The sequence below is a fragment of the Oncorhynchus clarkii genome, chromosome 19 (assembly GCF_045791955.1).
Source record: "Oncorhynchus clarkii lewisi isolate Uvic-CL-2024 chromosome 19, UVic_Ocla_1.0, whole genome shotgun sequence".
Taxonomy (NCBI): domain Eukaryota; kingdom Metazoa; phylum Chordata; class Actinopteri; order Salmoniformes; family Salmonidae; genus Oncorhynchus; species Oncorhynchus clarkii.
In genome coordinates this window covers 7121184-7148254 of record NC_092165.1, presented here as the reverse complement: position 1 = coordinate 7148254, position 27071 = coordinate 7121184, and the positions used below count along the sequence as shown (strand labels likewise).

Genomic DNA, 27071 nt, shown 5'->3' with positions numbered 1-27071 from the left:
TGAAATTGGCCTATTACCTAATGTATTTATATTTGAATGCAGTCATCATTTGTTTTTGTAGTCAACTTTGTTCTGAAGTTATCGGCACTCACAGAGAAATTGACAAAACACGTGATTCTATGTTTAGCAGGCATCTTCGCTGTATGAAGTGACACGGGAGAGCAACAAAACATTTAACGAAGCACTTAGCTGTTCTACGTGTGGTCCGAGGATTTAACGATGTTCCTACAAAGGTTCTGAAGATGAATTTAGCCTTAAGATGACTTTGGGAAACCGGGCCCAGGCTAGTTTCACACGGCTACTAAACTCCCTCCGTATCATAACAAAACAAATAGTAGAGTCACCAGTGCAGCAGGACAGCAGAGCTTTTTATTCACGCCAGAGAGGTAAACTGGAGACAAACATTAAAACATCACTATTACAGTGCAAGTAACATGTTGAGAAATTGCCTTGAGAGAAGCTGCTGGCTCTTTTCTACACGAGAAACATTCATTTTCATGGTGGCCTTGGGTACGTTCCCAGATGAAAACTTTGCAGATGCCTGCCAGATGTAACAACACCTGGATAGGTGTTAATAGACATATTATCTTTCCTTATCATATCATACTGTAACCTGATGCCCAATTGTGCCATCACTAGCTATGTTTCCATTAACTTGCCCGGTGATGTTTTGTAGACATTTAGAAAGTGACCTGCTACGGCGCGTTTCCACTGAACTGTCTTGTGTCGATAAAAACAGATGGACGTATTGACATCACACCTATAGAAAACCTATATAAAAACGTTGTGGTTGAAGTGTTTCCATTACCCATTTAGGCAAATTGGCAATTAATACATTGGTGATAGTCTGTCTGCCCTCCAACCTCTCTGTTTCACGTCTCAGGCAAAAGCCAGCAAGAATAGAACGCAAGACTTGACTGATATTTGTCATATTCTAATAATGATCATCATGTGCCAACGTATCGCCACGGTGCCACAGTGAAACTTGCACTCTAGTAGATCTGAAATAATTGGATGTTGAAACTTGTATCCAGCCAATCAGAAAATCAATGCGAAGCAATTCAGGCATTCTGGAAAGTCAGGACAAGAATCCTGCAAATAAACATTGTGTTTATAGTTGAGAAATAGCTTTAGCAAGCAGTAGGCATTTCGAATCGCATGGAGAGGGGAGCTTTATAGTTAAGTGATATCATCACGTGCCCCGTATACCGTCAACATTATTCGGCAATCATCATTTATATAAAAAATTTAAAAAATCATCATCGTTTGATGAAATAAAGAAAGTTTAAAAAAAGACAAAATCCCCTCCTGTTGACTGGATAAAGCGTTGTTGATCTTCAGAAAGTTAAGGCAAAGCGCCCGATATAGGAGGGGAATCGTCTCGAGTGGCGCAGAAAAGGAATATAATATTGTGGATAAAGTTCTGAAAGGCACAATTTCACGTGTACAACATCTAAAGACCTGCATCACTATACTGAGATCTTTGCCGTTTCTAAAAGGACGAATCTGGGTGTTTTTGGAGCCTTTCTTCATGTTTTTTCAGAGCCTCATACTACACAACGAGGATGAGGAAGTCATTTGCTATTTGGGATAAGTTCTGAAAAACAGGTGAAATCACAAAACAGGTATTCTGAACCCTTCTATAACATGCCATTTACATCAAACATAGACATTTGGTTGAGAAATGTTTCTTCTTTAAGTTTAAGAGGTAGTATCGGGTTGGCAGTCAGTCAGTCCATGAGGTTAAAATCAGATTAGTAAGTCAGTGAAGGACGTAGTGAAGAGGGCAGAGACCAGCAGACACACCAACAGTGGGAGGGACAGAGCCATGGAGGGCGGTCCCGCGTTGCGGACGATGGAAAACCGGCAGGTGCCGACATTCATGGCTTTGTCCACCGCCACCAGCTCCACTGTCAGAGAGCAGCAGGAAGCGTTGAACGTTGCTGCAACAACCGTCTGCTTCAGGTCCGTGTGGGTGAGGCTGCCCACTCCCTGGCGGTGTTTGAGGCTGGCGATCCCTGTGCCGTTGACGCCGTCGGTCATGTTGGCAGAGAGCTGCCAGAAGGCGGAGCTGCAGGCTGCTGGGTCAGCTGGGCAGTCGACCGACGAGGTGATAACCATCTCACACTGGGGAGGGGTGAAATCTGTCACCTGCAGGCAGAGAGAGAGAGAGAGAGAGAGAGAGAGAGAGAGAGAGAGACCGCAATCATCATGATGAGGGAGAAGTGGAGACAGCCCAGAGAGTGGAGACGGCCCATATTGTGGAGACAGCCCACATAGTGGAGACAGCCCACATTGTGGAGACAGCTCATATAGTGGAGACAGCCCATATTGTGGAGACAGCCAACATAGTGGAGACAGCTCATATAGTGGAGACAGCCCACATAGTGGAGACAGCCCATATTGTGGAGACAGCCAACATAGTGGAGACAGCCAACATAGTGGAGACAGCCCACATAGTGGAGACAGCCCACATTGTGGAGACAGCTCATATAGTGGAGACAGCTCATATAGTGGAGACAGCCCATATGGTGGACAAAGCTCATATAGTAGAGATAGCCCATAGAGTGGAGACGGCCCATATAGTAGAGACAGCTCACATAGTGGAGACAGCTCATATAGTAGATAGCCCATATGGTGGACAAAGCTCATATAGTAGAGATAGCCCATAGAGTGGAGATGGCCCATATAGTAGAGACAGCTCATATAGTGGAGACAGCTCATATAGTGGAGACAGCTCATATAGTGGAGACAGCTCATATAGTGGAGACAGCTCATATAGTAGAGATAGCTCATATAGTGGAGACAGCTCATATAGTAGAGATAGCCCATAGAGTGGAGACAGCCCATATGGTGGACAAAGCTCATATAGTGGAGACAGCTCATATAGTAGAGACAGCTCATATAGTAGAGATAGCCCATATAGTGGAGACGGCCCATATAGTGGAGACAGCTCATATAGTGGAGACAGCTGATATAGTGGAGACAGCTCATATAGTGGAGACAGCTCATATAGTGGAGATAGCCCATATAGTGGAGACGGCCCATATAGTGGAGACAGCTCATATAGTGGAGACAGCTCATATAGTGGAGACAGCTCATATAGTGGAGACAGCTCATATAGTAGAGACAGCTCATACAGTAGAGATAGCCCATAGAGTGGAGACAGCTCATATAGTGGAGACAACCCATATAGTGGAGACAGCCCATATGGTGGACAAAGCTCATAAAGGCCTCTCAGGTCTCTAGTGTATCTTTATCTATACCTCCACTCTCTAGCATATCTGCTATATCTGTACATATATCTGAGGTTACCTTGGTGACGACAGAGAGGCGCAGGACGGCGTAATTGGAGTCGGCGGTGGCCCCGGGCGCCACAGCCTCGATGGTCAGGGTGACGTCTGTTCCTGAGGGTGTGTTGGCGGGCACCGTGATGGTCAGTTCACCGGTGGCGTTTCCTCCGGTGGTCACAGCGATGCTGTTAAGTTAGCAGCAGCAATGGGTTAGCATTAAGTGTCAATACAAGTGATGCCAAGAGAGGACCATTTTTCTTAAGGTTTTTGCCAGCATAGAGGAGAAGCTGATTTTGAACAGATCTGTTTTGGTCCCTAATCTGTTTATGCTGAAATTATTCCTATGGCCAATGTGTACATACTGATCTGGGACCAGTCTCAGGATATTCCAGCCGTGATCCCTACCTGCCAGGGACGTTCATTTTGAAGTCTCGGTCGTTTCTGCCACTGATTGTGTAGCTGCCTCCAGTGGCGTCGGTCATGACGGTGAAGGGAAGGGTGAAGGGTTTACCAGGCTCCATGCTTCTGTCCACCACGGCCTGAGAAGACAAGAACAACAAGAAAGAGGAATTGTTGAGGAGCTGTTGTGAGGTCCACTTTTGAAAATGTCTATGACCATGGTTTTTGTCTAACACTATCCCAATATGCAATATGAACTCCTTCACGATTTACAAATGAAATGCGATTTTCAATGTAAACAGGAAGTGTGTCAGCATCACTTACCTTGATGGTAACCTTGGAGACAGACATCTGAGTGGTGGACTGTCTCTGGAACACGGTGGAGGAGACCACGTCTGTCCCGTTCAACAGCACCACAAACTCCCCCGCAGGGACCTTGGTTACCGTAACTAGGAACTTCCCGTTGCCCATGTCTTCCAGGGCCCCGCCTACGACCTCTGACCCTGACACGGTCACCAAGGCAACGTCAGCCACCTTGACAGAGGCTGGGCCCTTTCTGCCCAACACGGATACCAACAACATGGCAGGCATGCCTGAGAGGAGAGGAGGAACGGAGGGAAAGCGAGAGGAGGAAGAGTATAAGGATAGGGAGATAAAAGAGGAAGAGAGAGAGGAGGAAACAGGAAACATGCTCTTGAAGGGTGTGGCTATGTAACTGTTCTAGGGTCAGATACATTATGACAAATTATAAATAATTACATTTTATGACTGATTATAGTTAGTAATGACGTTTTGTGACTGATTGTAAGTAGTAATGGCGTTTTGTGACTGATTATAGGTAGTAATGACTTTTTGTGACTGATTATAGGTAGTAATGACGTTTTGTGACTGATTATAGGTAGTAATGACGTTTTGTGACTGATTATAGGGGTAAAGGTCTCTTTTACAAGGGATCCCTGCATGACCATAATTGCACAATCGAGGCAGCATGGGAGCATAGGAAATACACTAACAAATGCTTTTTAAATACAAAACATGAATCATGAAAAACAACCACTTTGCTCAGTAGAGTTCCTCAACCAACAATCTGAGTCGCCCGAAGGGCACCAATGCATCCATCTGTACAGTGTTCTGAAGATTGAAGGAAGGAATTTAAAGAGTTGTCAAGAGCAGGTCATACAGTACCTGTGATATGTCTATAGGTAAATGCAGTTTTTGCAAATTGACTTTCTAAATGAACAGGATCCAATGTTTTGACCTACAATACATCAAAAAGGACCAGCCTACCTTCTGATAGAGAAAGCAGTGAACCAGAACTTGTGGCCCCGTGGCCCCGTGGCCCCGTGGTAAAACCATGTGCGCTTTGGTATAACTGCATCTAACGGCTTTAACACACACAAAAATCTGTTTGCATCTTCAGCACCATGCATCCCACTGTTGCCATTGGCAGTGACCAGAAGAAGAATACGGAGACGTTGACAGATTACAATCGCCCAAAGGTATGTATCTCTTCCATATACAGATAGCCAAACACCAAATACTATATTACACTCATATTATTGTTATTGTTAGTATTACTATTATTATATCATTCTAACATTTCCTATTCTATTTTATTTAATGCAATAGGTTGGTGTGGATGCACTCGACAAGACTGTACTCTGTAAAAGGAGGTACTCGACGCTGGCCAGTTGAGGTGTTCTACAACGTGCTCGACATGACTGCTATCAACGCGCACGTGTTGTACAAACAATGCCTGGACAAGACAGTCAGCGAGAGAGATTTCATCATGGATCTGGCACGTGTGCTTCGTGAGAACGACATGAACGCTAAGTAGGAAGCTACAGCCGCCTAGCAGGCTTCCAAGGCCGCAGCGTGTCCTGCTCTCCCTCTTCCCCAAGCACCCCAGCTCCCACTGGGAAAAAGAAGACGCTGTCAAGGCCGCAGCGTGTCCTGCTCTCCCTCTTCCCCAAGCACCCCAGCTCCCACTGGGAAAAAGGGGACACACTGTCAAGGCCGCAGCGTGTCCTGCTCTCCCTCTTCCCCAAGCACCCCAGCTCCCACTGGGAAAAAGAAGACACTGTCAAGGCCGCAGCGTGTCCTGCTCTCCCTCTTCCCCAAGCACCCCAGCTCCCACTGGGAAAAAGAGGACACACTGTCAAGTCGGCAGGTGCACACAAAACAAGGCAAGGCGGTTCTGAAAGGCCAGGCGGTTCTAGTGTTTTAAGTCGCAGCTGCATTCAAGTGGAATATGTCGCCATGACATCGCCAGAGTAAAATGATGATTATGACAGATTAGCTGCTTGATATGGTAATGATTTTAAGATGATGTTGTAGTGTTTTACCTGCTTGTGGACGGCCAGAGATGAGGGCGTATCCCGGATGAGGTCCATCGAAAGTCTCCACAAAGTCATAAATGAAGGCAATGGTACTCTGACCTGGAGACAAACACACAGACGCTTCAACACACATCGACCTGGTCTCACAATGTTGTATTATTCTGGAAGTAAATCCGAGACTCTCCATTTAGTGTTATGTGTTGTGTTTCATATGTTATGCATTCATTTGTGGATTTCCCATCATCCATTTCGGATGATATTTTACAAATTGCAATTGGTACAATATTTTACGAATTGTAAATATGTTACGAATTTGGGAAACAAACAATACATTGACAGAAAACATAGTGCTTTACTTTCTCTTGTATATTAAAGGCCCGGGGAAGAGTCACAGGGGAGATGAGAAGAATGTGTCTATTTGAAGGCTATATAAAAATGTTGTAGCTTGTGACATTTTTTTGTTTTTGTTTAAGTAGCTCTCATGCTAGAAAAGATTGGAGACCCCTGGATTAGGGTTAAGGTTAGGAGTTAGGTGAAATAGCTAAGGTTAGGGTTAGGGGAAGAGTTAGTTAAAAGGGTTAAGGTACGGGTTAGGTTTAGCTAACATGCTAAGTAGTTGCAAAGTTGCTAATTAGCTAAAATGCTAAAGTTTTCCATGGTGAGATTTGAACACATAACCTTTGGGTTGTTAGACAATTTGCATTATACACCCACCTATCCACCCTCTTTTTGTTTTTGCCTTAAGAAACCTTCTGTCTTATGTAACCGTACCAAACATAACACATCATACTAACTTGAGTTTCCAAGATTTACTTTTACTATGTTACATCTAGTCTATGAGACCAGGCTGCAGACAGACTGTGAGTGAGGGCTGTATTCTCTCCCTTCTCTATATGTATGGCTCTTCCAGACCTGGGGTCAAATTGTTAAATCGTTTTGACGTAGTTTTAAATAGTATTTTAAAGTATTCTAAATGATTTCAAACCGTTTTTGAACCCAGGTCTGGGTACTGTATGTATCGTGGCTGCATTCTAGTGTTGAGCATGAGCGTAACACACATAATTAAACAGGATGTGCATATCTCTATGGTAACTCACCAGTGACCTTCAGTGTGTAGGGCTGGTTGGAGTTCATGCTGATTTCCCATAATCCTGTCTGTTTGTTGGAGGCCAGACGGACCCTGTAGAGGTTGCCCACTGTCTGGACAGTCCCCAGTTCCCCGTTGGCCTCGTTCTGTTTCTGGGTCACACCTGTAGGAGCAAGAAGGGTGAAATGGGATTATTGCAGGATGCCAGTCAAACATACCTGGCCACACATGGTGGAACACATTCAAGCATGGTTGTCTCACACACAGGGGTGTAAAGTACTTAAGTAAGTCGGTTTTTTGGGGGGGTATCTGTACTTTACTATACTATTTATATTTTTGATTACTTTTACTTTTACTCCACTACATTCCTAAAATAAATAATGTACTTTTTACTCCATACGTTTTCCCTGCAGTTAAAAGTACTCGTTACATTTAGAATGCTCAAGCAGGACAGAATTATGGCACCTATCATTATAATGCTTTGCCATCCCTACTGCCTGTGATCTGGCGGACTCAACTTAGTGTTGGGGTGTGTCCCTGTCTCTCCGTCTGGTTTGCTTAATATCAGGAATTTGATGTATAGCATTTACTTTGTACTTTGTACTTTTACTCAAGTATGACTACTGATGACTTTTTCTCCTACTGTCCTTAAGTACATTTAAAACCAGACACTTTTAGACTATTACTCAAGTTTACTGGATAACTTTCACTTTTAATTGAGTCATTTTTTCCACCACTTCTCACCCATCCCCATCACACCGGCTGGCTATAGGGCAGCAACCAAGATTCTCCACTTCTGACCTTAGATCAGTGTCCAGAGGAAACGTCACGCTACTCTGTGAGGTGAACTCTTACCTAAAACCTTACCTTAGATCTGTCTATGTGTTTAAGGTTCTTACGTGCTGGGTTCATCAAGGTGAAGGTGGGGGTCTTTCCAGTGATGTTTGAGGTTCTTACCTGCAGGGTTCTTCAGGGTGAAGGTGAGGGACTATCCAGTGATGTTTGAGGTTCTTACCTGCAGGGTTCTTCAGGGTGAAGGTGAGGGACTATCCAGTGATGTTTGAGGTTCTTACCTGCAGGGTTCTTCAGGGTGAAGGTGATGGTATTTCCAGTGATGTAGATGGTGATGTTGTTCAGAGACTCGTCCAGCAGGAAGGAGAATGTCTCAGCTCTGCCTGGGTTCCTCGCTCGCTGTAGGACTGTCACCTGAGGAGGAGGAAAAATGGACAGAATGAGAAAGGAGAGAAAGTGGAAGTGACATAAATAGTTACCTACTGTTTTTATTTAATGTATTTTATTTAACCTTGTTTTAACCTTTATTTAACTAGGCAAGTCAGTTAAGAACAAATTCTTATTTACAATGACGGCCTACCAAGAAGCAAAAGCCCTCCTGTGGGACGGGGGCTGGGATTACTGGTTTTGTCATGCTATGTTAATTTATGTTATGCTACAGTATGCTATGTTATTTTATGTTATGCTACAGTATGCTACAGTATGCTATGTTATTTTATGTTATGCTACAGTATGCTATGTTATTTTATGTTATGCTACAGTATGCTATGTTATGTTATGCTGTGTTATGCTATGCTATGTTATGCTATGATATTATGTTATGTTATTTTGACATGCCAAGGCATTTTTAAAGTTCATTGAGCATTTATTTGTTTTTCATTCATCAAGTTTTGATTGATTTTAAATAAAAAAAACTGATCCAAAACAAAACGGCCACCAGTGTTGACTCACCAGAGCGGAGGTGGAGGAGTCGATGATGACGTCAGTGGCCTGGGGCAGATTTTCCTTGCTGACCCTGATTGCCTGACCACCAGACGCCAGCGCCAAGTCCTTGTAGGTCTCGAATGTAGCTACCCTGGACTCTACTCCACGCCTCCTCCTTCTAGCACCAGCACCATCATCAGTCATGAAGAAAGACACCTGGAGAGACACATAGGTGTGTTTGAGAGAGGTCGGGTGGTTTGCCTGGACGTATTCATTAGGCACCAAACGAAGAAAGAAAGAAAAAAGGCAATGACTACTTGTCCAATAAGAATTGCGCATTTTGCTGCGTTTTGCTACTGTGTGGCCTAATGAATACAACCCTGAACTGCAGGAAATGTTTTCTTCTAAAACAGGAAGTGTTTGAGGAAGTGCTCACGGTTGACTTGGTGCTCCTGATCAGGGCCACGATCGTTTCCTTTAATTCAATGTCCTTAGCAACGGCATCTGTGAAAACATAGATGTTGGACGACGCAGGGGCACCAGTCAGCGCCAACTAGAGAGAGAGAGTTATCAAAATCCAGAAAATAGCTGTTAAATTCAACAACCACCTAAAAGGAAGGATTCCCAAACCTTCCATAACAAAGCCATCACCTGCAGAGAGATGAACCTGGAGAAGAGTCCCCTAAGCAAGCTGGTCCTGGGGCTCTGTTCACAAACACAAACAGACCCCACAGAGCCCCAGGACAGCAACACAATTAGACCCAACCAAATCATGAGAAAACAACAAGATAATTACTTGACACAATGGAAAGAATTAACAGAAAAACACAGCAAACTAGAATGCCATTTGGCCCTAAAAAGAGAGTGCACAGTGGTAGAATAACTGAACACTGTGACTGACCCAAATTTAAGGAAAGCTTTGACTATGTACAGACTCAGTGAGCATAGACTTGCTATTGAGAAAGGTCGCCGTAGGCAGACATGGCTCTCAAGAGAAGACCAGCTATGTGCTCACTGCCCACAAAATGAAGTGGAAACTGAGCTGCACTTCCTAACCTCCTGCCAAATATATGACCATATTAGAGACACACATTTCCCTCAGATTACACAGATCCACAAAGAATTCGGAAAAAAATCATATTTTGATCAACCACAGTGTGCCATCACAGCAGCAATATTTGTGACTTGTTGCCACAAGAAAAGGACAACCAGTGAAGAACAAACACCATTGTATATACAACCCATATTTATTTAGATACAGTGCCTTGTGAAAGTATTCGGCCCCCTTGAACTTTGCGACCTTTTGCCACATTTCAGGCTTCAAACATAAAGATATAAAACTGTATTTTTTTGTGAAGAATCAAACACAAGTGGGACACAATCATGAAGTGGAACAACATTTATTGGATATTTCAAACTTTTTTAACAAATCAAAAACTGAAAAATTGGGCGTGCAAAATTATTCAGCCCCCTTAAGTTAATACTTTGTAGCGCCACCTTTTGCTGTGATTACAGCTGTAAGTCGCTTGGGGTATGTCTCTATCAGTTTTGCACATCGAGAGACTGACATTTTTTCCCATTCCTCCTTGCAAAACAGCTCGAGCGCAGTGAGGTTGGATGGAGAGCATTTGTGAACAGCAGTTTTCAGTTCTTTCCACAGATTCTCGATTGGATTCAGGTCTGGACTTTGACTTGGCCATTCTAACACCTGGATATGTTTATTTTTGAACCATTCCATTGTAGATTTTGCTTTATGTTTTGGATCATTGTCTTGTTGGAAGACAAATCTCCGTCCCAGTCTCAGGTCTTTTGCAGACTCCATCAGGTTTTCTTCCAGAATGGTCCTGTATTTGGCTCCATCCATCTTCCCATCAATTTTAACCATCTTCCCTGTCCCTGCTGAAGAAACGCAGGCCCAAACCATGATGCTGCCACCACCATGTTTGACAGTGGGGATGGTGTGTTCAGGGTGATGAGCTGTGTTGCTTTTACGCCAAACATAACGTTTTGCATTGTTGCCAAAAAGTTCAATTTTGGTTTCATCTGACCAGAGCACCTTCTTCCACATGTTTGGTGTGTCTCCCAGGTGGCTTGTGGCAAACTTTAAACTACACTTTTTATGGATATCTTTAAGAAATGGCTTTCTTCTTGCCACTCTTCCATAAAGGCCAGATTTGTGCAATATACGACTGATTGTTGTCCTATGGACAGAGTCTCCCACCTCAGCTGTAGATCTCTGCAGTTCATCCAGAGTGATCATGGGCCTCTTGGCTGCATCTCTGATCAGTCTTCTCCTTGTATGAGCTGAAAGTTTAGAGGGATGGCCAGGTCTTGGTAGATTTGCAGTGGTCTGATACTCCTTCCATTTCAATATTATCGCTTGCACAGTGCTCCTTGGGATGTTTAAAGCTTGGGAAATCTTTTTGTATCCAAATCCGGCTTTAAACTTCTTCACAACAGTATCTCGGACCTGCCTGGTGTGTTCCTTGTTCTTCATGATGCTCTCTGCGCTTTTGACGGACCTCTGAGACAATCACAGTGCAGGTGCATTTATACGGAGACTTGATTACACACAGGTGGATTGTATTTATCATCATTAGTCATTTAGGTCAACATTGGATCATTCAGAGATCCTCACTGAACTTCTGGAGAGAGTTTGCTGCACTGAAAGTAAAGGGGCTGAATAATTTTGCACGCCCAATTTTTCAGTTTTTGATTTGTTAAAAAAGTTTGAAATATCCAAGAAATGTCGTTCCACTTCATGATTGTTTCTCACTTGTTGTTGATTCTTCACAAAAAAATACAGTTTTATATCTTTATGTTTGAAGCCTGAAATGTGGCAAAAGGTCGCAAAGTTCAAGGGGGCCGAATACTTTCGCAAGGCACTGTATATTTTCCCTTTTGTACTTTAACTATTTGCACATCGTTACAACACATAATATGACGTCTGAAATATCTTTTTTCTTTTGGAACTTGTGTGAGTGTAACATCTACTGTTCACTTTTCATTGTTTGTTTCACTTTTTTCCCCGTGCCAATAAAGCCCCTTGAATTGAATTGAAATTAGAGAGAGAGCGAGAGAGAGAGAGACAGAGAGAGAGAGAGAGAGAGAGAGAGAGAGAGAGAGAGACAGATAGAGAGACAGAGAGAGAGAGAAAGTGATATTTCGTGTCTTTATTTATTGTCAGGTGCACTGTAGAGAAAGGGATTATATCTGAAACCTGATTGGAAGATAGTCATGCAAATCACTGTACCTGGAGCCCTGATAGGCACATCTCAGGGAGGTCTCCACCTCCTTCAGCCGTGAGGTTAGCGATCTCTGCTTTCATAACATTAGGGTTTGTCGTTTTTATCAGGGGTCCAAACTCTAAACACACAAACACACAGTGATCACTAACCACTTCCTGACTTAACCACACATCACACAGGCATTCCGGTGAATGCCAGAGTTTGTCAATGAGGTTTTGCTAAGGAGAATGCTTGGTGGAGTGTAAAGCCAGCCTTACCTGGGTCATTGAATGGGACCAGGATGTACTGGGAGGGCTCATCCTGCGTTCCCTTCTTGCTGTCGATGATCTCATAGACGACTCTCTTGGCTTCAAGGATGTCATCACTCATGCTCCCCGTAGTGTCGATCACAAAAACAACCACTGACGAACGCGCTATGCCCATGAAGCTGTGGGAGAGAGAGAGATAAAGAGATAGAGAGTGTGAGTAACTTCAACATGGGTATTTCCCTCTTCCCCACTACTCCTCCCCTTCACCCCCCTCTACTCCTCCCCCCTACTGAACTCCTCCCCTTTACCCGCTCTCTACCCGTCTCCTCTCCTTCCCCCCTCTACCTTTCCACTTCATCCCCCCCTACCTCTCTCTTTTCCTTCACCCCCCTCTACCCCTCTCCTTTCCTTCACCCCCCTCTACCCCTCTCCTCCCCTCACCCCCCTCTACCCCTCTCCTGCCCTTCACCCCCCTCTACCCCTCTCCTCTCCTTCACCCCCTCTACCCCTCTCCTCCCCTCACCCCCCTCTACCACACTCCTGCCCTTCACCCCCCTCTACCCCTCTCCTCTCCTTCACCCCCCTCTACCCCTCTCCCCCCCTTCACCCCCTCTACCCCTCTCATTCACCCCTTCTACCCCTGTCCTCTCCTTTACCCCTCTACCCCTCTCCTCTCCTTCACCCCTCTACCCCTCTCCTCCCCTTCACCCCCCTCTACCCCTCTCCTCTCATTCACCCCCCTCTACCCCTCTCCTTACCGTAGGTAGTTGTTGTCACCGGCGGCGCCCCGGATGTCATCCAGCAGCTGGAGGGTTGCGGTCGTTGCCACGGTGACAGCAGCAGTGTGCAGGGCCACGTTGTCAGAGCGACGCTCATCCTTGCTGATGCCCCCGCGAGGAGCCTTGGAGCTGGTTAGGTCAGCTGCACCGCCATGACTACACTTACCTGGGGGGGAGAGGTGATGATGGGTGTTATTTAGAGAGTGTGTGGGTATGTGGGGAGGGTAGTGTGTGTGTTGGTGTGTGCGTGTGTGTGTGTACCTTTAGGCTTAGCTGAGGACAAGATCCCCATGTACCCAGAGGTGAGTTTCTTCTCATTAAGGATGTTAGGAAGGATGGAGTTGGAACAGAACCCCCCATTGGCACAGTCACTGCAGGTTGGGGTTTTAACATCTACAAAACCAAAACACAACTTTCAAGGTTCGTTCTTGAATTACGGTGGCATAAAAAAAGAGCAGATTTATTGTTATATGAATGCATTTGGGTATATCTTCCCATTCTAAATGAACCAATATGGCACCTCAATAACTTTAAATAGTTTTTACCATTATAATAACATTATGCCACCAGTATGAGTAGTAACATGAATGATGGTAACACCAATGATACATTTTAAGTAAAGGAGGATTTTCTGAAATGGAGGCTACAAATGCTCAAATCTGAGGTCATCAAGCCATTAAAAATGAATTTCTAGTGATGTGATTAATGATTTTGCTCACATTGTTATTTCCCTTCATTTAAATTGACTAACACCAAGTGACACGTTGGATTGAGACACACCAAATGATTCACGGAATCCTCAAATGTATGACATACTGATAGGGTGTGATTAGCTAATCATTTTCTTTAACATAAACCCTGCCCAGATAACCCTTGGAAAGGGGGATACCTAGTCAGTTGTACAACTGAAGGCATTCATCTGAAATGAATCTTCCGCATTTAACCCAACCCCTCTGAGTCAGAGAGGTGCAGAGGGCTGCCTTAATCGACATCCACGTCTTCGGGGCCTGGGGAACAATGGGTTAACTGCCTTGCTCAGGGGTAGAATGATAGATTTTTACCTTGTCAGCTCGGGGATTCAATCCTGCAACCTTTTGGTTACTGGCCCAAGGCTCTAACCACTAGGCTCGAATGCTCAAGGTCAATGTATATCTTTTTCATCTGTGATTTTCAAGGGGGTAACACAAATGACATAAAACTGAGGGACACCCCTTATCTTCATAGTAAAATAAGTATTTTATTCAACTTCTTTGTTTTTTTAGTCTATACAATATATGAAATACTTTTGTTCACTGTCATTCAAAATAATTGAAAGATATCTCTTTCTCTTTACAAGCCAATATGCTAGCCCCCAGTAGTTTCTACAACACATACAAATACACTACATGACCAAAAGTATGTGGACATGTGTTTGTCTCATTCCAAAATAATGGGCATTAATATGGAGTTGGTCCCCCCTCTTCTGCTATAACATCCTCCACTCTTCAGGGAAGGCATTCTACTAGATTTTTGAATATTGCTGTGGGGACTTCCATTCAGCCACAAGAGCATTAGTGAGGTCGGGCACTGATGTTGGGCGATTAGGCCTGGCTCGCAGTCGGTGTTCCAATTCATCCCAAAGATGTTCGATGGGGTTGAGGTCAGGGCTCTGTGCAGGCCTGTCAAGTTCTTCCACACCGATTTCAACAAAACATTTCTCCATGGACCTCGCTTTGTGCATGGGGTCATTGTCAAGCTGATACAGGAAAGGACCTTCCCCAAACTGTTGCCACAAACTCAGAAGTACTGAATCGTCTAGAATGTCATTGTGTGCTGTAACGTCAAGATTTCCCTTCACTGGAACTAAGGGGCCCAAACCATGAAAAACAGCCCCAGACCATTAATCCTCCTCCAGCAAACAGTTGGCACTATGCATTGAGGCAGGGAGTGTTCTCCTGGCATCTGCCAAACACATATTAGTCCATTGGACAGCCAGATGATGAAGAGTGATTCATCTCTCCAGAGAATGCATTTTCACTGCTCCAGAGTCCCATGGTGGCCAGCTTTACAACACTCTTGGCATTGTACATGGTGATCTTAGGCTTGTGTGAGGCTGCTCGGCCATGGAACCCCATTTCATGAAGCTCCCTACGAAAAGTTATTGTGCAGTTGTGCTCCCAGAGGCAGTTTGGAACTCGGTAGTGAGTGTTGCATCCGAGGACATACGATTTTTACGAGCTTCAGCACTCGGCGGTCCCATTCTGTGAGATTGTGTGGCCTAAAAGTTTGCATTGTTGCTCCTAGACATTTCCACTTCACAATAACTGCTCTTACAGTTATCCGGGCAGCTCTAGCGGGGCAGAAAATATGTTGGAAAGATGGCATCCTATGACGGTGCCACGTTCAAAGTCAGTGAAGTCTTCAGTAAGGCCATTCTACTGCTAATGTTTGTCTATGGAGATTGCATGGCGGTGTGCTCGATTTTATACACCTGTCAGCAACAGGTGTGGGTGAAACAGCCAAATCCACTCATTTAAAGGGGTGTCAACATACTTTTGTATATATAGTGTAGATATGTTGTAGTATAAAATACTTTTATTTGGTATATTTTTTTGCATTTACATTTTTTTAAATATATTTAATTTTTGTATTTCTCCCCCTTTTTTCTCCCCAAATTCCTGATATCCAATTGCGTTCCAATTACATTCTTGTCTCATCGCTGCAACTCCCCAATGGGCTCGGGAGAGGCGAAGGTCGAGTCATGTGTCTTCAGATTTATCTCTTTATCTCGTCTCCTGTTTTTATCTGCTATCGTTCTTTTTCTTCACATTCCATACCACTCTCCCTCCTCATTCCTTCCATCCTTGCCTACCACCCTCCTTCCTTCCCTTCCCTATAACCTTCCCTCCTTCCTTCCCTTCCCTATAACCTTCCTTCCCTCCTTCCTTCTTCCTTCCCTGCTCTACCACCCTCCCTCCCTCCTTCCCTGCCCTACCACCCTCCATCCTTCCCTGCCCTACCACCCTCCCTCCTTCCTTCCTTCCCTGCCCAATCTCCCTCCCTCCCTCCTTCCTTCTCTCCCCTACCACCCTCCCTCCCTCCCTGCCCTACCACTCTCCCTCCCTCCCTGCCCAACCTCCCTCCCTCCCTGCCCTACCACTCTCCCTCCCTCCCTGCCCTACCACACTCCCTCCCTCCCTGCCCTTCCACCCTCCCTCCCTCCCTGCCCTACCACCCTCCCTCCCTCCCTGCCCTACCACCCTTCCTCCCTCCCTCCAGTTGGATCCCATGCCTCTCTGTCCTCGTTGCTGCATTAACTCAAGCCCTCCCTCCCTGCCCTTCCACCCTCCCTCCCTCCCTGCCCTACCACCCTCCCACCCTCCCTCCCTCCCTGCCCTACCACCCTTCCTCCCTCCCTCCAGTTGGATCCCATGCCTAGCTGTCCTCGTTGCTGCATTAACTCAAGCCCTCCCTACCTGCCAGGTTTTCCAGTGGGAGATCGGGGCGGATCAGGTTGGCGTAGGGTTCAGTGTATCCCAGATCCACCCAGTTACTGTGGCTGTAGAAGTCCTGAAAAAACACAAGCATGTATTATATACCAAGTCTGTGTCTGAGGGAAAGCCATCTATCTAATTCCCTATTACAGACACCTCTAGACAGAAGTTAACTTGGTTCAGATGATAACACTTGAGCCAAGGTGAAATATGAAATGAGAGATGAGGTGCGATGTTTTCTTCCCCCCTCCTTCTCCCTCTACCCTTTAATTCCTTGTGTTTTTTATTCATTTTCAATTTATTTATCCTTTATTTTATCAGGGAGTCATACTGAGACCAATGTCACTTTTACAGATCAGCCCTAAATTACAGAAATTACAGAAAATCCACACATCAAAAACAGGGGCGCAACTTTTACTGGAGATGGTCATGGTCATAAGTAATAAGGTCCTCAATCAGCTTTCTGAATTGACCTAGAGGCACCAAAACATCACATTTAAGAACATTTAGAGAAAAACGAACGGCTGATTAACCTAACTCAGTAGAGACCAAAGGAATTTCCATCCCTGAGACCGGGTGTGGTAACTCGTATGTCTAAAGTTTAGTAACGATGTTTATAAATGAAATCATAGCAATGTATCAACCTATGTGACATCAAAGAGGCCAAGCCAACACCTTGGTAGAGAATGCTGTGCTGAACAGTAAAATTGTCAGCGGTAATAAAGCGCAGTGTGCTGTGACAATCTGCATCTAATGGCTTTAATGAGGTGGCATCTACATTCATATAGATGATGTCACCATAGTCTAGGACCAATAGGAACATCAGTTCAATAATCTGCATTAGCACGGCCCGCGAGACATAAACATAGATTTTTTTTTTACCCCCAATTTCGTGGTATCCAATTGGTAGTTACAGTCTTGTCCCATCGCTGCAAATCCTTTACGGACTCGGAAGAGGCAAATATTGAGAGCCGTGTGTCCTCCGAAACACGACCCAGCCAAGCTGCACTGCTTCTTGACACAATGCCCGCTTAACCCGGAAGCCAGCCGCACCAATGTGTTGGAGGAAACACCACACACCTGGCGACCGTGTCAGCATGCATGCGCCCGGGATACCACAGGAGTTGCTAGAGTGTGATGGGACAAGGAAGTCTCGGCCTACCAAACCCTCTCCTAACCCGGACGACGCTGGGCCAATTGTACGCCGCCTCATGGGTCTCCCAGTCACAGCCAGCTGTGACACAGCCTGGGATCAACTTGGGTCTGTAGTAACAACTAAAGCACTGTGATGCAGTGCCTTAGACTGCTGCGCCATTCAGGAGGCTGACGCAAATTCATTTTAACAAACAATTGGTCCCTCAAAAAATGCTTCCCCCGATGTGGCCCTTCGAGCCAAAAAGTTTGCCCACCCCTGTACTAGAGTCTATTGAAGGACCGTTGCATCGATCTAAGTAACATAATAAAAAATCCCCAGCATCATCCGTCAGTTTAAGGAAGAGATATCTGTTTTTTGCTTGGGCTGCCTCTCAAACCACTGCATCCGCCTATCTGTGGTCAAAGGTGGTCGTGCTACAGCGACGTTTGTCAGACCAAGAGACATCCCGAAAATCGGTCTTCTCAGGAAAATGTCTTGTAGCGTCCGAACGGTTTGGCTTACTTACTACAATAACCACTCTATGAAAAGATGAGACTCTCACGAACATAATGGCGGTCTCCATTTTGCCCCACGAGACTCGTCTGAAGGGCTACAAACAAATGTGACCCCATGTGTCAAGGGACTCGTTACCGGTTAAATTAAATAATGTCAGTATGGAGGTAGTTTTGTGCATACCCCCAAAAAAGGGGTTTAATATGCATAAAAAAGACATATTTCCTGAACTTTCTTATATCTTCTAGATGTAAGATAGACACTTCAATCGACTCCTACGGGACCCCTTATCTAATATCCAGGAAACCTGAGTAGGTATACATTAAGTTCAATCTGTAAAGTGGTTTTGAAAAGTTCCATGCAGCCTGTTCACGACCAGTTGAGGAAAGCATCTGAATGAGCAGTGACTGATCAAAAGGATCAAAAGCCTTTGACAGGTCGATGACAGAGAGCAGCACAGTGTTGCCTTTTATCCATACAATTAACGACATCATTTAGAACCATGGATGCAGCAGAGATAGTGCTACGACTTGGTCTAAAACCTGACCGATGTACATTTAGAACCATGGATGCAGCAGAGATAGTGCTACGACCTAGTCTAAAACCTGACCGATGTACATTTAGAACCATGGATGCAGCAGAGATAGCGCTACGACCTGGTCTACAACCTGACCGATGTACATTTAGAACCATGGATGCAGCAGAGATAGTGCTACGACCTAGTCTAAAACCTGACCGATGTACATTTAGAACCATGGATGCAGCAGAGATAGTGCTACGACCTGGTCTACAACCTGACCGATGTACATTTAGAACCATGGATGCAGCAGAGATAGTGCTACGACCTAGTCTAAAACCTGACCGATGTACATTTCAAAGATAAGAATGATCTTAGCTTGAGAATGAATCAAGGATTCTAATATTTTTAGCTAGTCAAGAACATTTAGAGATAGGGCGATTCATTATTTAGGACACAAGGGTCATCACTTTTGTGAAAGGGGAGCCTTCCAAACCTTGGGCGATAGTATCATATATAATCTTTCATTTTTAACCTTTATTTAACCAGGTAGGTCAGTTAAGAACAAATTCTTATTTAAAATGACAGCGTACCCCGGCCAAACCCGGACGACGCTGCGCCAATTGTGAGCCGCCCTATGGGACTACCAATCATGGCCGGATTGTGATACAACCTGGAATCAAACCAGGGTCTGTAGTGACACCTGTAGCACTGAGATGCAGTGCCTTAGACCGCTGCACCACTCGGGAGTCCATCAGATGAAAAATATTGGTTAACAACAATCAGGGGGGCAGAGAGCTGCAGCCAAAATGGATCAAGCATATCAGCCCCAGTGGATTATTTGACATGAATCTTAAGCAAGGCATCCAGCACATCACAGTGAACTGTTGCAATGACAACAAAATATTCACTAGAAGCTGACGGGTTAACAGTCAAGTCAGCTAGAGGCTGGAAGAGGGAAAGGCAGTTGATTGATTGACCAGTGTAAATTAAACCCCAGTTTCTCTCAAAATAAGATAAAATGATGATAAAAAAGCTCCATGTGTCCCAGTGTTCTCCGTTATGATGCCAGAGTCAGACAGAACTTGCTTAGGCAGGAAAGAAGAGGAATTTGTACGCTTCAGTACATTTAATGTTTCCCCCCAAAAAATGTACGATCACCAGCAGAGTCAGAGATAGAGCTTAAAAAGCTTTCTTAACGTAGATTGTACGTCTCTTTCTCAGTTGTCTGAAAGATTGCCAGACAACTACACAGTCAGTTTTCCTTGCTTTGGCTCAGGCCGGATTTCTCATCTAAATGAGCTCAGATAGTTCAGAAGAAAACCAAGGGTTAGATTTATCTTGCTGGCTGTCCTCCAGTCTGTGAGGCGCCATCAGATGCAGGTCTAAAGAAGTGTCTGATTTATCTCAGGGAGTTGGTGGCTGGTCTGCAACTTCTGATCTTATCTCCCTTGATTCTTGAAAGCGTTGGATCTCTCTCTCTCTCTCTCTCTCTCTCTCTCTCTCTCTCTCTCTCTCTCTCGAAAAGAGTGTCTGCTAAATGGCGTAAATTTTAACGTTTATCCTGGATACTGAAAAGAACATAACGAACATATATTACATTTGGTATGGTTACATGAGTGAACAGAGAGTGGTTGGCCGGGCATATAACGCAAACATCTAGTCACCCAAAGGTTGTGCGTTCGAATCTCATCACAGACAACTTTAGCATTTTTGCTAATTAGCTACTTTTGAACTACTTACTACTTTGTAGCTACTTTGCAACTACTTAGCATGTTAGCTAACCTAATAACCCTAACCTTAACCCTTTTAGATATCCCTTCCCTTATCCCTGACCCTTACCATAACCCTTTGACATAACTCCTAACCTTAACCCTAACCTTAACCCTAACCCTAACCTCTAGCCTAGCTAACATTAGCCCACTAGCTAACGTTAGCAATAACAAATTGAAATTCGTAACATATCATATGAATTGTAATTTGTAACACATCATACCAAATGGATGAAGGACATCCATAAATTCATAAATACCCTATGAAACATAATATATCATGCTAAAAGGACCAATGTATCCTGCAGATATACATTTCATAAGATTGACACATTTATGGCATTTTTATGGTATAGTTTTCTCTTTATTCAACCCGCCTGGGTTCATAACCCTTAACACCCCCCCTCCCCCTCTCTCTCCTCTTACCTGTAGTGTGTACAGTCCTCTCCCCAGTGTCTCTCTAGCTACCTGTACTGTGTACAGTCCTCTTCCCAGTGTCTCTCTAGCTACCTGTACTGTGTACAGTCCTCCCCCCAGTGTCTCTCTAGCTACATGTACTGTGTGCAGTCCTCCCCCCAGTGTCTCTCTAGCTACCTGTACTGTGTACAGTCCTCTCCCCAGTGTCTCTCTAGCTACATGTACTGTGTACAGTCCTCTTCCCAGTGTCTCTCTAGCTACCTGTACTGTGTACAGTCCTCTTCCCAGTGTCTCTCTAGCTACCTGTACTGTGTACAGTCCTCCCCCCAGTGTCTCTCTAGCTACATGTACTGTGTGCAGTCCTCCCCCCAGTGTCTCTCTAGCTACCTGTACTGTGTGCAGTCCTCCCCCCAGTGTCTCTCTAGCTACCTGTACTGTGTGCAGTCCTCCCCCCAGTGTCTCTCTAGCTACCTGTACTGTGTACAGTCCTCCCCCAGTGTCTCTCTAGCTACCTGTACTGTGTGCAGTCCTCTCCCCAGTGTCTCTCTAGCTACCTGTACTGTGTACAGTCCTCTTCCCAGTGTCTCTCTAGCTACCTGTACTGTGTACAGTCCTCCCCCCAGTGTCTCTCTAGCTACCTGTACTGTGTGCAGTACTCTCCCCAATGTCTCTCTAGCTACATGTACTGTGTGCAGTCCTCCCCCCAGTGTCTCTCTAGCTACCTGTACTGTGTACAGTCCTCTTCCCAGTGTCTCTCTAGCTACCTGTACTGTGTACAGTCCTCCCCCCAGTGTCTCTCTAGCTACCTGTACTGTGTGCAGTACTCTCCCCAGTGTCTCTCTAGCTACCTGTTCTGTGTACAGTCCTCCCCCCAGTGTCCCTCTAGCTACCTGTACTGTGTGCAGTCCTCTCCCCAGTGTCTCTCTAGCTACCTGTAGTGTGTATAGTCCTCTCCCCAGTGTCTCTCTAGCTACCAGAAATGTTTGCATATCCCCTCTTTCACCCCCCCCCCCCCCCCCTCTCTCTCCTCTTACCTGTAGTGTGTGTAGTACTCTCCCCAGTGTCTCTCTGGCAGCCAGGAAGTTCTCCTTTTGTACGTTGGCCTTGATGCTGGCCACCCCATCAGTTATAAGGCGCCGGCCCAGAGCAAACGCCTCTGAGTTAAAATGATGGGCTGGGCTGTTATAATAAAGATAATGATCAATTGCTTTTATATAGAAAACGGCTGTAGGAGTGATATACCAAATGTTCACTTGGACTGGCATAATAATGACAATGATTAGTTGTTTAAATAGTTCATATTTTAGATAAACTAGAAGAAGGGTGTAAGAAGGATGCACATCCTAAATGTTTACAATAATGAGTTTAGGAATACTAGTTAAAACTAGTTAAATTAAGGTAAAAAAAAAACGTAAAAAAAAGAAACACCCCTTTATCAGGACTCTGTCTTTCAAAGATAATTCGTAAAAATCCAAATAACTTCACAGATCTTCATTGTAAAGGGTTTAAACACTGTTTCCCATGCTTGTTCAATGAACCATAAACAATGAATGAACATGCACCTGTGGAACGGTCTTTAAGACACTAACAGCTTACAGACGGTAAGCAATTAAGGTCACAGTTATGAAAACTTAGGACACTAAAGAGGCCTTTCTACTGACTCTCAAAAACACCAAAAGAAAGATACCCAGGGTCCCTGCTCATCTGCGTGAACGTGCCTTAGGCATGCTGCAAGGAGGCATGAGGACTGCAATGTACTGTGGGACGCCTAAGACAGCGCTACAGTGAGACAGGATGGGCAGCTGATCATCCTCGCAGTGGCAGACCACATGTAACAACACCTGCACAGGATCGGTACATCCGAACATCACACCTGCGGGACAGATACAGGATGGCAACAACAACTGCCCGAGTTACACCAGGAATGCACAATCCCTCCATCAGTGGTCAGACTGTCCGCAATAGGCTGAGAGAGGCTGGACTGAGGGCTTGCACGCCTGTTGTAAGGCAGGTTCTCACCAGACATCACAGGCAACAACGTCGCCTATGGGCACAAACCCACCGTCGCTGGACCAGATAGGACTGGCAAAAAGGGCTCTTCACTGATGAGTCGTGGTTTTGTCTCGCCAGGGGTGATGGTCGGATTCGTGTTTAACGTCGAAGGAATGAGCTTTACACCGAGGCTTGTACTCTGGAGCGGGATCGATTTGGAGGTGGAGGGTCCGTCATGGTCTAGGGCGGAGTGTCACAGCATCATCGGACTGAGCTTGTTGTCATTGCAGGCAATATCAATGCTGTGCATTACAGGGAAGATATCCTCCTCCCTCATGTGGTACCCTTCCTGCAGGCTCATCCTGACATGACCCTCCAGCATGACAATGCCACCAGCCATACTGCTCGTTCTGTGTGTGATTTCCTGCAAGACAGGAATGTCAGTGTTCTGCCATGGCCAGCAAAGAGCCCGGATCTCATTCCCATTGAGCACATCTGGGAACTTTTGGATCGGAGGGTGAGGGCTAGGGCCATTCCCCAAAGAAATGTCCAGGAACTTGCAGGTGTCTTGGTCGAAGAGTGGGGTAACATCTCACAGCAAGAACTGGCTAATCTGGTGCAGTCCATGAGGAGGAGATACACTTCAGTACTTATTGCAGCTGGTGGCAACACCAAATACTGACTGTTACTTTTGATTTTGACCCCCCCCCCCCCCCCCCTTTGTTCAGGGACACATTATTCAATTTCTGTTCATCACATGTCTGTGGAACTTGTTCAGTGTATGTCTCAGTTGTTGACATAATAAGGGAACCTCATCCTCTATCAATGGTGCACCAACCAACCTGTTGACATGATAAGGGAACCTCATTCTCTATCAATGGAGCACCAACCTGTTGACATAATAAGGGAACCTCATTCTCTATCAATGTAGCACCAACCTGTTGACATGATAAGGGAACCTCATTCTCTATCAATGGAGCACCAACCTGTTGACATGATAAGGGAACCTCATTCTCTATCAATGGAGCACCAACCTGTTGACAAAGTCTCTGTCCACCTGTCCGTTCTGTATGTAGATCTCATTCAGGGCAGATTTGAACTTAGCTGCTGACACTTCACCTGTTGCTTTGGGTCCCAGGCAGGCCTGGACCAGCTCCTCTGCAGAATTGCCCTACATGGAAAGGTCATAGGTCAGAGGGTAGAGGTTAGAAAACAGCCAATCAGAATTGAGGGAAAGGTAGATAAAGAAAATCACATTTAGATAAAATAAAATCTTAACACTCATTCTGACACACAACTCTTCTCTCTCTCTCTCTCTCTCTCTCTCTCTCTCTCTCTCTCTCTCTCTCTCTCTCTCTCTCTCTCTCTCTCTCTCTCTCTCTCTCTCTCTCTCTCTCTCTCACACACACACACCCACACACACACACACACTTACCGTGGGGGTGAAGTCTCGTCCCTCTGACTCTGCAATGGCTCGGCACACCTCTGTGACCTTCTGTAGCACAGCTTTTTCTGTGATGCTGACATGGGTGGAGGCTCCGTCCCCAATGGGAGAAAACGCCCAGGCTCCTCCTGATAGGACTAGGGCCAAGAAGGACATGCACAGCACTGTTGACATCATCAGTCTGTGGGAGTGGGTGGGGGGGGGGGGGGTATGAGTGAGAGTGAGGGAGCAAGAGACAGAGAAAAAGAGAGAGAGTTAGACTACCATCATCATCATCATCATCATGAAGTGGGATTTCCTTATCAACAACTGTAAGGAAATCCCCGACCCAGCCCCTGTTGTTAAATCTCTTGGCCACATCCCATCATGTCCTATAATAAAGTTAGTAGACAGAAGCATCTTCACGAAACATGATTAAAATATAACAAGACATTGACACCTAATTAGAGACGGGATTTTAGCCCCTGTCCTGGTACATAATACATTCCCTGTTACCCCACTTCAATCAGTGTAGAGGAAGGGGAGGAGACAGGTTGAAGAAGCCTTGAGACAATTGAGACATGGACTGTGTATGTGTGTCATTCAGAGGGTGAATGGGCAAGACAAACAAAAGGGTATGGTAGTAGATGCCAGGTGCGCCGGCTTGATTCAAGAACTGCAAAGCTGCTGGATTCTTCACTCTCAACAGTTTCCAGTGTGTATCAAGAATGGTCCAACACCCACAGGACACACCTTGACTTATTAAGGCTGTTCTGAGGGCATCTCAGTATTAGTGTTCATAATGTTTTGGTAAACTCTGTGAATATCCTTTAGCTGAATAGCTTTAGTTCCTCAAGGACTTGAACCTGATCGAACATCTCTGGAGAGACCTGCAAATTGCTGTGCATCGACGCTCCCCATTCAACATGACAGAGCTTGAGTGGATCTGCATAGAAGAATGGGAGAAACTCCGCAAATACAGGTTTGCCAAGCTTGTAGTGTCACACCCAGGAAGACTCGAGGCTGTAATCGCTGCCAAAGGTGCTTCAACAAAATACTGAGTAAAGTGTCTGAATACTTATGTAAATGTAATATTTAAGTATTTTATTTTTAATAGAAACAGTTTTTGCTTTGCTATTATGGGATATTGTGTATGGATTGATTGGGGGGAGGGGGACTATTTCATACATTTTAGAATAAGGCTGTAACGTAACATAATGTGGAAAAAAGTCAAGAGGTCTGAATACTTCCTGAATACACTGTATGTATGTATATAGATACAGTACCAGTCAAAAGTTTGGAAACACCTACTCATTTATTATTTATTTTTTTACTGTTTTCTACATTGTAGAATAATGGTGAAGACATCAAAACTATGAATTAACACATATGGAATCATGTAGTAACCAAAAAAGTGTTGAACATATCATTTCATTTTTGAGATTCTTCAAAGTAGCCACCCTTTGCCTTCATGACAGCTTTGCACACTGTTACTCAACTGTCAATCCACAGCAAGGTATATTTATGGTTTTAGTTTCACAGGAAGTCTGATGAGATTACTATTGATTTTAGAGAAACGTGATTACATCGATTATGATGGGTATATATATTTTTTTGTCACGATGGTGACCAAACTAACTCTGGATGGTAACATCATTCTTCAACCAGGGAGTGGATGGTTCCAACTTTACGGTGTAATATGGTTTCCTTTACTTCACAAGGTAGACGGTGACAGTATCAGAGGGTTCTACCCCCTGAGTGAGGTGTATCTGTTATGTTGTCATGGTATAGTGGGACTCAAAGGGGATTTTATAAGGGATGGTGTTGGGCAGGTCACAGGGTCAGAGGTCACAGGGTCAGGGATAGCAGTTGGTAACTGATAACAGTACATTCAGTTGATACAGTGAAGCTACTGATCACCACCACTAGATGGAGTCAGAGAGGACATTTTTCTGTATCATTATAATGGGCGTGGTGGTGCATGTTTTTGGTTGTTTTTTTGGGGGGGGATTTTCTGCTTCTTTCTAAATGACACATATATAAATAATATGTTTAATTCATAATGCATCCTTTTAAACTCTTAAACTGTTGATGAACATATTTGTTCCTGTGTATTGATTTTCAAATCTCCTGACCCTCGTACTATCTGGTCTTGCATCACATAAACATTTGTTCTGATTATTTTTCATGCTTAGTACAACAACAGTGTGTGTACACATCACTGTTCCCATAATGTAAAGATGAGGACATTGAAAAGGGGACAAAATTGAAGTTTAAAAGCTCAATTTAAACTTGCTATTGATACATCATCATGAGAATTACTTTAAATACGTTTGTTTTGTTTTTACAATGGCAGACTGCCCCTTTAATCTCATGAAACTGTCCCAGTATTTTGTTTCTGTACTGCAACAGGACTTAAGCCATATGACTGCAGTGCACTTTGGCATTCATATACAACATTGATTTTGGCATTTGCAAAGACGCGTGACGAGCATCATCTAACACAATTAAAATGAAATTATTCACATGGTCCTTATTTCTCCCTTCAAAAGACACGTGAAACCTGAAAACCCTCCTTCACACATGTACACGTTACACATCATCTGTCAGAATTAAAACATGTTCATTTTCCATCATAAAATGCACAAACATTCATTCTTACCTTGTTTTTCGCGCTTTTACTTCCTCTAATCCCTTCAATCTCTACCCATCCCCACACA

General features: G+C 44.6%; 1 protein-coding gene across 1 annotated transcript; it reads right to left on the bottom strand.

The window, feature by feature from the left end:
- Positions 1-347: 347 nt before the first annotated feature.
- Positions 348-27071, bottom strand: LOC139374664 (von Willebrand factor A domain-containing protein 7-like). Its single transcript, XM_071115718.1, has 18 exons — positions 27014-27071; positions 24364-24553; positions 23963-24099; positions 21971-22115; positions 16565-16658; positions 13371-13502; positions 13089-13275; positions 12340-12509; positions 12088-12200; positions 9271-9387; positions 8862-9050; positions 8192-8324; positions 7129-7281; positions 6038-6130; positions 4017-4285; positions 3699-3832; positions 3316-3478; positions 348-2151 (listed from the first exon to the last, which is right to left on the bottom strand). The coding sequence occupies exons 2-18, from the start codon at positions 24547-24549 to the stop codon at positions 1750-1752; spliced, it is 2817 nt and encodes a 938-aa protein (XP_070971819.1). The 5' UTR covers positions 24550-24553; positions 27014-27071; the 3' UTR covers positions 348-1749.

Bases quoted from the DNA above. Each gene is read 5' to 3' on its own strand.
- LOC139374664 (XM_071115718.1), bottom strand. From the start codon at position 24,549: ATGATGTCAACAGTGCTGTGCATGTCCTTCTTGGCCCTAGTCCTATCA. The intron at 16,659-21,970 runs GTAAGAGGAGAG...GTGTTTTTTCAG, and splicing joins GAGTACTACACACACTACAG to GACTTCTACAGCCACAGTAA. The intron at 12,510-13,088 runs GTAAGGAGAGGG...TCTCTCCCACAG, and splicing joins GGTGACAACAACTACCTACG to CTTCATGGGCATAGCGCGTT.